Below are 12878 nucleotides of genomic sequence, written 5' to 3'. Positions count from 1 at the left end.
TAAGAAGCGATGTCTAAGAAACCTGATATTATTCCCCTAGTGTAAACTGCTGTAGTATCTGCAGAAGCCAGTCACCACATTGGGCTACATAAGCAAGACACAGATCCTGCCCCAAAGAATTTGGCAGATGACAAAGCTGCATAGTTTTCACAAGGAAGATTTGCCAGCTTGACTTTGTTTGGTGACAGAAGTAAGAAAACGATGCTCTTAAACTAAGATCTATGTTGAATCTCTGTGAAAGTGGACTCTTGATTCAAATAGTATAAACAACTGAGAAGACAAATAGAGTGTGATTTCTCTAGCGGATAAACACCTTTGCAAGCGTATTTTTCATCTGCAAAGAGATTAAAGGAGGGATTCCTAAGAACAGGAAAGTTTAATGATAGTTAACATTGTCAGTACACGTGGCCATTTGATGAATACAAGTCACATTCATCTTGGTCTCTTAAGTCTGAGCCCTACAAACAACTGCACTGAAATTATAGTCTGAATTAGAAAATACTGTCAGCCAGCAACTTACATGCACATAGGTCTACTTGCACTATGAAGTCAACAACTCTGATGTTAAAGCAATTTTGTACAAAAAGTTCTTTTCCATGCTTCATGGCATAGAAAGGCAATAGATTCAGCTTAACAGCTTTGAATGATATTCTCAGAAAAGTCTTCCCACAGAGTTGCATGGGAAGAGACAGGTCAAGTTTCTCCTAATAATTTCAACATACTTTAGAGACTTGAAGCTTCAGAACGCTTACAGGAAAAGTCTTACAAATAGCCCCAAATCAGATTATAAAGTTAGTTTTGACAAGGGAAGAGAGTCCAAGTTCTTTCCTTCATAAGTCTATCATGCATCCAGTTTACTTCACTTTACACAAGACCTCCCATGTCAACATCTGCCGTGCCCCAGTACAATAACAAAGACAAGCATCTATTTAGCAGCGCAATACTTGCGTATTTTTAAATAAATCACCTGAACTTTCAACAAATGCATTTAAATTTAGCACTTAAAAAGCAAAGCCTTGATTTGACTATCATATTGCTCTCGTAGCAGAGGCATAGGGGAAAAGAGAATTCTCTGCAGCTACACACTCACCTGCATTCACTCAACAGAAAAAGACTCCTCATGCAGGAGAGGCTGCCCCATAGGAGCACACTCACAGCACTCCAATAGAGGTGGTAGACAGTTGCATGACTAAGATCATTCACACATGAAAGTGCACATAATTGATAAACTTGTAGCTGAAATCTGTAAGCTTTACCTTCTGATTTAACGGCGATATAGTGTCAGTTGCAGAATCAATGGGAAAGATCTGGACCTTCTGTTCAGTGTACGTATGGAAGTTCAGAAGAGCTGTTACAAGTTCTTGAACAAAAGCTAGTGCCTGGCCAGCAAGGTCTCGCAACTTAAGCTGTAAAGACAGTTATAAGATGATTATACTTGACATGTACCTAAAATACATAGTTGCAATTATATTTAACTTCACTTTTAAAGCTTATGAATAAACTACAATGCCACACAGAAGGGTATGCTTTCCTTCTGCTGCATTTCTCAAACTACGAGACACAAGAACACTTAGAGGTTAGTACAACTACAGACACCATCCTTGAAATTAAGATTTCTAAAGTCCAGTAGACTAATTGCTGACAACAGTTCAGTTCTTTCAGTGTGGTGATAGTTAAGAAACTTGTAACACTTGGTTGTTAGGAAACCTAACTTTTAATTAGTAAAAACCAATGAGGTTTTCAGGCAGAATAAAAGGTGTCTGCTTCTAACTACTAACACTTAGCTCTTATTCTGTCCTGGATACAACTGAGCTGCTGCTCATGAATAACGCTGTTCTGTGGCTTTAGTGCTGTAGGAAAGTATTCAAGAAATGAATCCTAAATAGAACAGTCTGAAAAACCAAAGTCAAAGAAGAAAACCACGCTCTTGTGATTTACAGAGGAGAGAATAAGGTTAAAGTGACATTTCATCCAAGAATGACTTATCCTTCAGAGATGTATTCCTAATACTTTAATGAAGCGTTAAATCAAGTGAATCTTGATTATGGATCAGGAATGTTGGTAAGTAATTAATGCAGCCATTATACTCAGTTTGTGTATGTTAATTAACTATGCAAGGAAGAAAAACAGACATTACTGATTTGCTATCCTTTACACTGCAGCCTGTGCTAATGCACTAGCATTTTGCCTCTGCTGGCAAAGTCGGTCATAAAAATCTGTCCTGGAGCATTTTCAAGACTGTAGGTCCTGAAGCATAAGGCTGGCTGATACAGTGCTAGCAGAAAATAGTAAAATGAGAAACATCTCATGCAGTTATTCAGATTTTTCTTAGAACTCAGCAGCAGGTTAATTTAAGGCTACTTCCATCACAAAACTGCACATGAGGTCACCTGTTCCCACAGTAGACGTATGAGGAACAAGGTATCTTTGTAGGCAGTTCTAAAGAAAGGAGAAAGCAGCTACCTGAAGTCTTTCTACTGTGGCGTCTCAATGCACTAACTTGAAGGTTCGAGGCATATCGTACAAGAAAAGAGACAAAAAAAAACAGTTCTGCAGAGCCCATCCTCAGTGGCAGCAAAACAGGAAAATTTTGATTGCATCAAGGCATCTGATTCACTCCTGTAAAAAAGCTTTAATATATATAGCTACTCACAGAAAACTAATCCTCATTTTTGAATACTGAGCAAACCACATTCCCAAGGAAATCTAAGTTACAGAAACAAACAGAAACTGTCTTGGTTTAAAATAACATTTACATTAATAAGGGTGATTTGGCTGCAAGTAAGAGGTGCTCTGACAAGAAATACCCTATAAAATGTAGACAAACCATAAAGAGTTCTCAAAGACACATGATTTATTCCTTAAAGGATTATGACTAGTGGCAAGCAACACTAACTAACATGGTATTACAGCATACACACCAAGGTACAGTTTACAAATACAAACATTCTCTGGGGCTCAAGTGATGTGACTAAAGAAGCTCAGTTTGTGGAAAATGTAATTTAAGATACCCAAACTCCCTTCTTTTCCACAAAAAGCTTTAAACTAACATAGTTTTAACCAACTTTAAAAATGAAATGTTTAAGTCCTAACTTACTGCAAGCTGACATAGTAAAAGAATTATTCATATAACTTAACTATGTATTACAAGCAGTTTACAAATACAAACATTCTCTGACATAAAATGTAATTTAAGTCAAAGAATTTAAAAATGAAATGTTTAAGTCATATAACATATAACTTTACCAAGAGACAAATACTAAACCCTTTTGCCATTCTTTTTAGGAAGGCATGCCCAAGTTAACACCTACAGTGATCATTAGCCAGAAGTCAATAGATTAGCTCTAGTGAAGCAAGGTAAGCAGACAACTTGACTCCAACACAAAAGCAGTATAGATTACATTCTGAAAAGCGCAGAGGCTCCGTGGACAGAAATTCCATTGGAATATCATGACAGTAGGAAGGTAGCCTATCTTTGCCAATTTCATGTCACTAAAATGACTAGTTTTGTTCAGCATCTGTGTAGAAAGCTGCGTCATCACATACAAAGCCACAGAAAGTGCTTACCTGGTATCTTCTGTTGTGTAATGGTACATTCAGAGCATTGTATCGGCTAGATCCTACAAGACAAAAATATGCACTTATTACAGCATGGTTTTTTAAAAAAACAATTATTGGTAAATAGTGGTTGGCTTTTTTTTTAAATGAAATTTCATTGCAGTAATATTAGAGTTCATGTAAGTAATATGAACTCAAAAGATACAAACAACTGGCTTCAATAAATTGGGCATAAACATCTTTAAGATCTGTTATTGTGACTAGGTGGAGAGACAGCACTTCCATACTTGTCTCCGATTACAAGCCTTATTTAACCATCTGAACACCCTGAATTTGAGAGCAGAATCCTCGTGCCCAAAAGAACAGTATTCATCTCTGACAAGAGTGAAAAGTTAGTTTCTAAAAACCTTTAAGGAATTCAAGATGATCTTCAAATTTCATTCACATCCCAGGTACCATAAGACAATCTGAATGTATGTTTTTCATGGTTTGTACATTCAAAAAACTAAGCTCCTGCATATAGTTGATTTGTTCATAATTAAGAATAAGATGTACTCTCCACATTTCGGCATTCTGTTCCAGTTAGAGCAACCAGAATTATTCAGTTACAGAGGGGCACAATTTTTAAAGACGTAGACGGATATTTGTACCTAGAGAACAGCTTAGAAAGTCTTAAAGATTTAAAGCAATCACATCCATCCTCAATTAAATGGAATAATAATCACTTCAGTTTAAAGTCTGCATGCATTCCTTTTGTATCATTCACGTTTGGCAGTTATCACATTGGAAGTAGTTGTATTGAGAACAAGTAACTGTCCAGATTTACCAAATCCTTACTCCTATGTAAAATGCTTTAGAACATCTTTTTTGTCATGTTTGTACTCTCAAGATTATGCTTAGCGTTCAGCAAGTCATTTGATTGTTACAAAACTGAAGCCAGCTGCCAGTTACACTTAAAACCAACTACAGAGCCTACAAGTAAGTTGAAATCCATAGCAGACAGACATTTCCTGACTTTCTTTCACTTTTCCATCACTAATCATCTCTCCACTATTTCCACTGTTTTCTACACAAGCAGAAACATTATGCTATTGAGCAGATAAATTATTTGCATCAAAGTTCTTACTACAATGATAACCACCCATAAAAAAAAAAACCCAAAACAAACAGAAAAAGAAGCCAGAGAAGCAGAAATAGGCAGCAGATACCAGGCAAAGTGGTCTTTGTGAGAGGAAAGAAGTGAAAAGGGTTATCAGCTGAAGACATCAACACCTAAGCATAACACGCTATATGAGGGTCAACATTTCCTAAAGAGAAGATGATCTGGTGTTTCTAAGCCAAGACTCACTCAATTGCCAACCCAGTGGAGAACCTGGAAGCCTCACTCTTGCAGCACCTGCCAGATCAGCTTTTAGAGAACCTAAGGCTATTCAAAACATTGTCAGCAAGTTTTAAACTGAATGGAAAATGCAAAGGCTACCAATAAAACCTATTAGAAATTCAACAGCCTATTTTCACTTCTCTGCTTCTTCTCCACTACTTTGAGCTTTTTCAGTATTCCAGGTCTTCCTAGCATCACTGCTGCCTGCCCATCTAAAACCTCGTGTTCAAGCTATTTACAAAAGCATCCACTACACAGCACTGATCTAGCACATACTAATCAATTCTTGTACCAAAGAAGTGCAAAGGCTGAGCACTCTTAACTCTGTGGTATCTGCTGCGCTTCAGTCTACCTAGTAGCGGTTGTAAAGGAAGCAGAAAAGAATGTTGCTTCTGGTATAAGTCCCCAGATTCAAAGGGTGTTTTTTCTTCTGAAAAGATAGATAAGACCCAGACAGACCATGGACAGGAACTAGCGTGGGTGCTCTCTGATCAGAGATGAGACATGTTGACAGACTTCCTACTAGTACTAAGTATAGAGCATTATTGGTGCAATGTCCCATTAATTAATTAAAGTCAACGTCTCTGCAGCCATTAGTTTATCCCCATTTTAATTTACTCTAACTCTTAAATATACCTTGCCAAAAATAATACTCTTTGAGACAAGTAACTGAAGAAATCTTTGTGGAGAAACCAGTAAATTGACAGTGTTCCTTCATCTTCTACAACATTCTGTCAACACTAATCAAGACAAGTAGCAAATTACACAAAAGCCTTCAGAAGTCTTGATTTTCATTAGGTATATATATATATATGTAAATATAAAACCTTGTTATTTTAAGATTATTAAACAAGATTAGGTATTATGAACACTTACTACAATTACCAAGTGTCTGTTCAGATATCCAACACTTCTTACAGCTAATATGTTTTAATTCATAAGGAGTACTTCCCTCCAGATGGACACCCAAAATTAAACAAGAAACACAGACCAAAGCAATACGTACTTGTGTCATTAAAAGGGACTTTTTCATTGATTATGCATAGAGATTCTTCCAGTCTACTGCCCAAAGCTGCTTGAAGACTCTTTAACTGTTGCTGGCTAAATAACAAAAAGACAAACAAAAAACCACACACACACATTGTAATCCTTCAAAATTTAATCTGTATCACCAACACCACAGCTCATCATAAGGATCCCTTGAACGTACAGGTATCTGTCTCTTTCTAGAAGTTAAGTAGAAATAAGACAGTAGGAATCATTTTTCTTCCTTTATGTCATATTTAATGTATTTTAATCCCTAACATATGCTGTAAAAGATGCAATAAACTGCTGTAAATCACAAGGTCCATCCTTCAGAATCACAACTTACTTCAGAGTTAACCTTTACATTATACTCCAATTCTGCTATTATCGTATGAGCTATATGAGATATTCTTTTCTATGGGAATTTGAATGGGAATACAAAAGGATTTTTAAATTAGTTACTATATAAGCAATGTGGTATTCTAACATGCAAGCTGTTGATAATTCATTTAACTATATCACATCACTATTAGAAGTACCTCACAAGCTTTTAAGGGCTCAGTATTTAAATACTATGATATGGCTCACTACCAGAGACCTGGCAAACATGTTTCTGATGCATTCTCGAGTGATTTTTCTCTAAATCTACTTCACTTGCATTTGATTGTGTATATAGATGCAAACCTAAATTAAGATCACCAATATCATTTATATAGGTTTTTGAAATGAATAGTAACATATCCCAGCATTATATGCATATGTCAAAGATTACTGTATATTGATCTGTATCAAATTCCACACCTTACCCAACTTAGGCCCCCAAATTCTTCACTGTTTTGCTTCCCGTTTGACATCTAGAACTCCTGCACATACAGTGGAGGGTGGGGGGAAGGTGTCAAAGTGACAGTTTCTCCTTTTTTACAAACACATTTGATACGTGAAAATTTATCAGTACTAACAAGTAAAAAGAATCAAAAATAAACAAGCAAGATATGAAGAAACAGGCTAAAAAGTAGCTCGTGCACATTAGCAAACATTTTTCTTGATCAGCGGCTCCAAAACTGCATAGATACTGTACAGCATGAACCACAGTAGCATTGGGCATGATAGGAAAACTCAAACTGAAGAGGTATGGACGTTTCCTTTTGTACTATAAATGAACAACAAACAAGTAGTTTGGTAAGTATTGTTTTACATTCTGCCCTTTAATTTTCAAGGCATGCAGGCTGTCAAGTCTCATATCCCCTGCTTTCCTGAATAAAGCATGGGCGTCGGAGGCAAATGGATCCCTTACCCTAAACAAGCAGGGAAAACAGAAGAGCAGTACTCTCAAAGACATCTTCTGTCCTGTGTTCATCAGATACCGATTTCAGTGTTTAAAATAAAGAAGTGTCAGGCTTTATAATTTTTTAAAAGCCTCCCTTCTTAAATGGTACAGACAATTTCTTACAATTACATTAATTACCCAGTCATCATGGAACATGACAGACAAGCTCTGAATGGAATAGTAGCAAATTAATACTACACTGTGTTTCAAACACCACAGAAAAGTAAACAGCAGCAAAACACAGCTTTCATCCTCTTTTGAAAGTCATTCTTAGTGAAACCCAGACCTGTACTAGAGCAGATTTATTGGAATTCAAGTATCTTCACATCTATCAAAATAATCAAAATACACACTTCAAGGTTACCATCTGAAAGAGGGAACTCTTCATCTGATCATTCACTACATATTTTTACCCATTACATTAAATATCTATACTGCACAGACATCTCTAAAAAACACACTTCAACAATGAACTTAATTTGATTTGCTCAGTCCTCAAATTTTTCCCTTTTTCTACAACTTGTCTTCCAGACAAAGAATGTATTGCAAAAGCAATACAATCCTTCAGCAAAAGATTTCAAGTATTAAATCACAGAACAAACTAGGTTGGAATACACCTTCAAGATCAACTCCAACCGTTCCCCCAGAACTACCAAGGCCACCACTAAGCCATGTCACTAAGGGCCTTGTCTATGTGGTTTGCGAACACTTCCAGGGACGGTGACTCCATCACTGCTCTGGGCAGCCTGTTCCAATCCCTGACTGCCTGTTTGGGGAAGACAGTTTTCCTAATATCCAGTATAAATCTCCCCTCGTGCAGCTTGAGGCCATTACCTCTTGTCCTAACACTTGTTACTTAGGAGAAAAGACCAGCAACCTCCTCACTCCATGCAGTTAAAGGAGTTCTTTCTGTTTCCCCTCCCGCCAAATATTCTAGCTGAGCATGTTATACTTGAAACAAAAGCAATTGTTCAAGAAGACTGAGGTGAAGGGGGACTTTTGAAACACTTTCCAGTCAGTTGACTCAGCATACTTTACCCAAGCTTTGTTTTTAGAAACAGCTGCACTTTTGTTTCATACAAGTTCAGTAGTTTCTCTACGTTTTATAGCATTTCATTAGAAATAAAGTCTCCAAGCTTCCATCAACTTCACTGCTACTTAAAATAGCTTGGCAACAAAGCTGCTCTTACTGAAAGCTGAATTTGTGGAATCGATTGTCTAGCTACATACTCATCAGAAGGAAACTTGACCTGCACAGTCTTGGTGTTAATGTGCTGTTTCCCAGTATTTTGAGTTAAAGCCCTTATTATTTTTAAGGTAGTATTCTCTAAAAACAATACAGTTAATATTTTACAGCAGTTATTTCTTTAAATCAATTTTTCATTATATTAAATAAAAACACTTACCATTCTTCGGTTCGAAGCCTACAGTCCTTAGCTTCTCTTTCTAGTGTCTGAGACTTGATCTTTATGCAAGAAGATAATCTTACAATGTAAGTACTGAAACAGCAAGACATTTCATTTCAAAACTTTTAAAACTTGCAAGTAAGAGGAAAGACTACTTACTTCTAATTTGGTTTTATCATTCTGCAGCTTTTCTATAGTATCTGTGTATTTCCTCGTTAAACTGTCCACCACAGTTTGATGCTGGGCAGCATCAGTTTCCAAAACTTCAAGTCTAGTTCTCAGCTCTGCTTCTAAACGTTTATGCTGCTCATCTGCTTCAAAGAACTAAAAGAAGAAAAGCACAGTCCTTAGAAAGTTCCATTTTACTACAGAATCTAGTCTTATGAGTTACACTAGTTTAATTAGCCAGTCCAGGTTAATAGCAAGTACTAGATCTCAGACAAATAGAAACTTTATTATAATATTTACAGACAAAAGATTCAGGAACAAAGCACTCTGTGGTTACTAAGGTTTTGTAGTACCAAGCATTCCTTAAATATATTGCTGATTAATAATAGACACCTGAAAAATTAGACTTCAGCCATAAAGCTTCCCTCAAGGTTTCTAAAACCTTAATTTCAGTAAAAAAATTCTAACTCAATTATGGCAGCTTGCAGAAAATATTTTAAGCCTTAAGGCAATCCTGAAACAGTTACTGAACTAAAAGGTTTCCACCCAGTACCAACTATATGGCTATTTTCAGTAGAGTAGCGAAGTGTCACCAAAAGTCACAAATCTATATGAGAAAACACATATTACAAGAGTTATTACACATACTGTCTTAATAATCCAAAGTCAAAATACTTTCTCATTTGCACAGTGAACAACTTTATAAACAAGCTATCCACTCTAATCCACTGTTTTGTATACAACTAAGCTTCTGAACCCAATAGTTTTCAGATGGCATTTTATTTTTTTGTGTGTGACCAGTTTTCTGAACTAAAAAGAAAGACTAAAAGAAGTTCACTCACAAGTATATGCAGTCGTTCATTCTCTTCTATCTTCTTCTGAAGATCTTCATTGAAGACACTTTTCTGCTCTTGACTCAACTGAGATGAAGATTCTGCACTTTTCTAAAAAAGAAAATGCATTCATGATCTCCCAAGTCTCTGGGAGTACCCCAAAGCCCAGCCCCAAGTATATGAAAACACTTCCCATTGCTAATTCCTAATAGATGCAACATGAGTGCCTGTGCGTATATATATATATACACACACACACACACACACACACACATCTGTTATATACATCAGTTAATATTTCAAAAGGTACACATACTGCACAAAGGATGAGCCTAAAACCAGCACTTTTTCTTCACGTTACTTTTCTTCATGTCACTTCTTTTGTTACTGTATAGTGGTAGAATGCTAACTCGATAACGACTCAGGAAAGCCTCTACTCAGGCATCACATTCACATGCGTGAAATGGCTTGTATGGGCAGGTGTGCATTTGACATAATTTGACTCTTCCATGATTCTACAGTCAGCAATACTAAACTGTACACATGCAGGCTTATTTGGTTTGATAGCTGTGTGTAAGGCACAGCTGCCCACACCAAGTGTTCACATCTAAGCTGCTCTGATCTCAGGAGGGACCAGCAATAATCACTGAAAGCACACTACCCCACAGCAGGCTTGTAGCACAAGGTGGCACTGGCAAACACAGGGTCTTCACTGTCCACCATCTACCCTGATAATACGGACATCTTTCTGCCAATTGTTTCCTCATTTTTCACCTATTTCATTCAGAAGACCCAGAGACTACCAGTGAATTCCACACTACTTTTCTCAACCACACTGCTGACCAAAGGAAGTACCAAACAAAAGGGAGGCTATTTACATTTAAACTTAATACTGAACTTCAAGTGCTTGCACCACCATGAAAGTCAGTCAGTGGCAATGACTTGCAAAGCTACTTAGGCCAGGCTGAGGTCCTTCAAAATGTGGAAGCCTGTCTAGCAAAGCAGTAACTTAGTATGAGATAAAAGAAGGATCAAACTGCATTTTGGAGAACAATCTACTATGGTGCATGAACACTGTAAGTCAGAGGTACTATGCTTGTCAAGGTACTGGATAGCAAAAAAAAAAAAAGCACAAGAGTTTAGGGAAAAAGTAAGGAGGATGACTGTATTACTAATCAGTTGAATAATTTCTTTAATGACAGTATTGATTGCTACAGCACTTTGGGAGCTAACCAAAAAGAAAAGATGACAGTAATTAAGAGGGGTTTCTTCATAAGAGGAAGGTAGCAAAGGATGCTTGAGAATTCTTGAAGTCCAGACACACTACCCCTGGAATTCTGATGTTACTTATAGAAGATATGGGTGAGTTTAGACAGAACATGGTATAATCGGATTTAATCACCACGCATTTTGACAGACAAAGATTGCAAAACTGAAATTATTCTGACATTTTGAAACAACATAGGGAATACTAGCCAAAAATTTAGATTTCGAAGTATTTGACAAGATTCACCTAAGCTACAATCATTGTCTGAAGAGTTAACCATTGACATCAAACTACAATGCAAGGAGAGAAGAGATGAGGGGTGATCAGTTTTCCTCATAGTAATAGATTAATCACAGAGCTCCAAGCTGTTTGAACACTTAAATAGCTGGAAAGGGAGACAGTAATTCAGTATCAGTTAGCTGACACAGTAGAAAGAAGAGCACAGAACTACTCAGCATACATCATATGTATCAGTATCTGTTTTGTTGATATTTTCACTAACATCAGTGAACACCACAAGTTCTGACAAAAACATTCAGCTCAACCCTTGACACAAAGCAACCCCTGATAGAAATCAGGGTCAGGTGAGGAGCAGACATCTGCTAAGCAAGGGGTTTTTTGCCTGTAGCACATACCTTGTTTTTCTTGCCCCTAGCTTCACTCAATGCAAGTTCATCTTGAAGTAACTCCACCCGCTTAGCAAGTTGCTGATTTCGAAAGGTCAAGCTGTCCATTTCTTGTTGCAGTTTTCTCAGTGACTGATCCTTCATCTTCAGTTGCTCCTGAATGACCAAAAAGTTCTAAAATTAAACTTTTACACTTACTTTCATGCATGCTTGTAGTAAGAAGTATTGCATTAAAAAAGAAAGAACACACTAAAAATTTGCTTTGCTTGCTATCTGAACACTGAAGCAGCAAAAACTATGGCTTCTAAACTAAAAACCAGATTTCACTTTCTTAAGCTGCCCAAAGATCACACTCAAGTAGGTACCTCATTCTGTAAGTTAATTATCAGGAAGCAACCTTCCACTTTCACAAAGTCCACACCTTCAGAGAACAATGAAGACTAGTTGCAGAACAGAAATTCTTTTACTGAAATCAAGTTCCTTCCTTACTCTTTTAACCACAATACTTTGAGTAAAATGTATTCCCATTTACCCTTCCTATTTAACTATGTTGTTACAGCTTAGTACATCTGACATGAGTGGTTTTTCAAGATTACCTTCAGAGAGGCAGAATTTGCTTGCTCATCTACAACCCCTTTTTTCAGTACTTGGTTCTGAGCTCGAAGCTGAAAAATAAGAGATGCCAGTAACTATACAAGACAAAAGAATAAATAACAGGCATTCATTAGAATGTGCATGAAGCATCATATTCTCTCTCAGGAGAGCACATGTTGTGCATGCTTTTTAAAATATTCTGTTCAGGCAGACAGAAGTAGAATCAGGTCAAAAAAAGTATCCAATTCATATTTAGAATTTCTAAGAAACGGGAAGTTACTTTACCATCTGAGTATTTTGGACAATTAGAACATAATAAATATCTTGGAAGAATAATTATTTGAATATAATTAAAGTTTGAAGAATGGCAAACACATATGCAAAAATTGTGACTTCTTCCCTGACTAACCAAGTTCTTGCTCATTCTCAGTGTTATTTTTGTGTCACCCCTCTTCTCCCCAAAACTGTTCATGCTGGTTCTGGAATATAGGCAGGACTCACAAAGTCAAAATTCGTATCAGCTCAAGAAGAGCTTAACTATACTCTAATGTAAAAATACCTAATGCCACTAGATGATCCAGAGAAAACTGCCTGACAAACACTTCAGGAAAATGCATAAAAAGCATGGAAGAAAAAGCCCTCTAAGTCGTACTTATCTAGTTCAGAAATCTGAGCTAAAAATCACTGTGGTG

At 36.8% G+C, this 12878-nt stretch overlaps 1 protein-coding gene across 5 annotated transcripts in view; it reads right to left on the bottom strand.

Annotated features, from left to right (window-relative positions):
* PPP1R21 (protein phosphatase 1 regulatory subunit 21) overlaps positions 1–12878 on the bottom strand; it is a 31909-nt gene that overhangs the window by 16658 nt on the left and 2373 nt on the right. For all 5 annotated transcript variants that reach the window (XR_009962223.1, XM_062605860.1, XM_062605862.1 and 2 more), the window contains exons 2-9: positions 12189–12257; positions 11602–11748; positions 9709–9810; positions 8858–9022; positions 8699–8757; positions 5946–6040; positions 3568–3620; positions 1257–1406 (exon numbers count right to left, since the gene is read on the bottom strand). Coding sequence is in view for 4 of the 5 variants with exons in the window: in XM_062605860.1 (XP_062461844.1) it covers positions 1257–1406; positions 3568–3620; positions 5946–6040; positions 8699–8757; positions 8858–9022; positions 9709–9810; positions 11602–11748; positions 12189–12257 (840 nt within the window). In the remaining variant the exon portion in view is untranslated. The remainder of the gene's footprint in view (positions 1–1256; positions 1407–3567; positions 3621–5945; positions 6041–8698; positions 8758–8857; positions 9023–9708; positions 9811–11601; positions 11749–12188; positions 12258–12878) is intronic.

This window comes from Pezoporus occidentalis, unplaced genomic scaffold, assembly GCF_034315485.1.
Source record: "Pezoporus occidentalis ecotype Australia unplaced genomic scaffold, CSIRO_AGI_Poc_V1 ctg93, whole genome shotgun sequence".
Lineage (NCBI taxonomy): Eukaryota > Metazoa > Chordata > Aves > Psittaciformes > Psittacidae > Pezoporus > Pezoporus occidentalis.
This window is presented reverse-complemented; position numbering and strand designations above follow the sequence as displayed.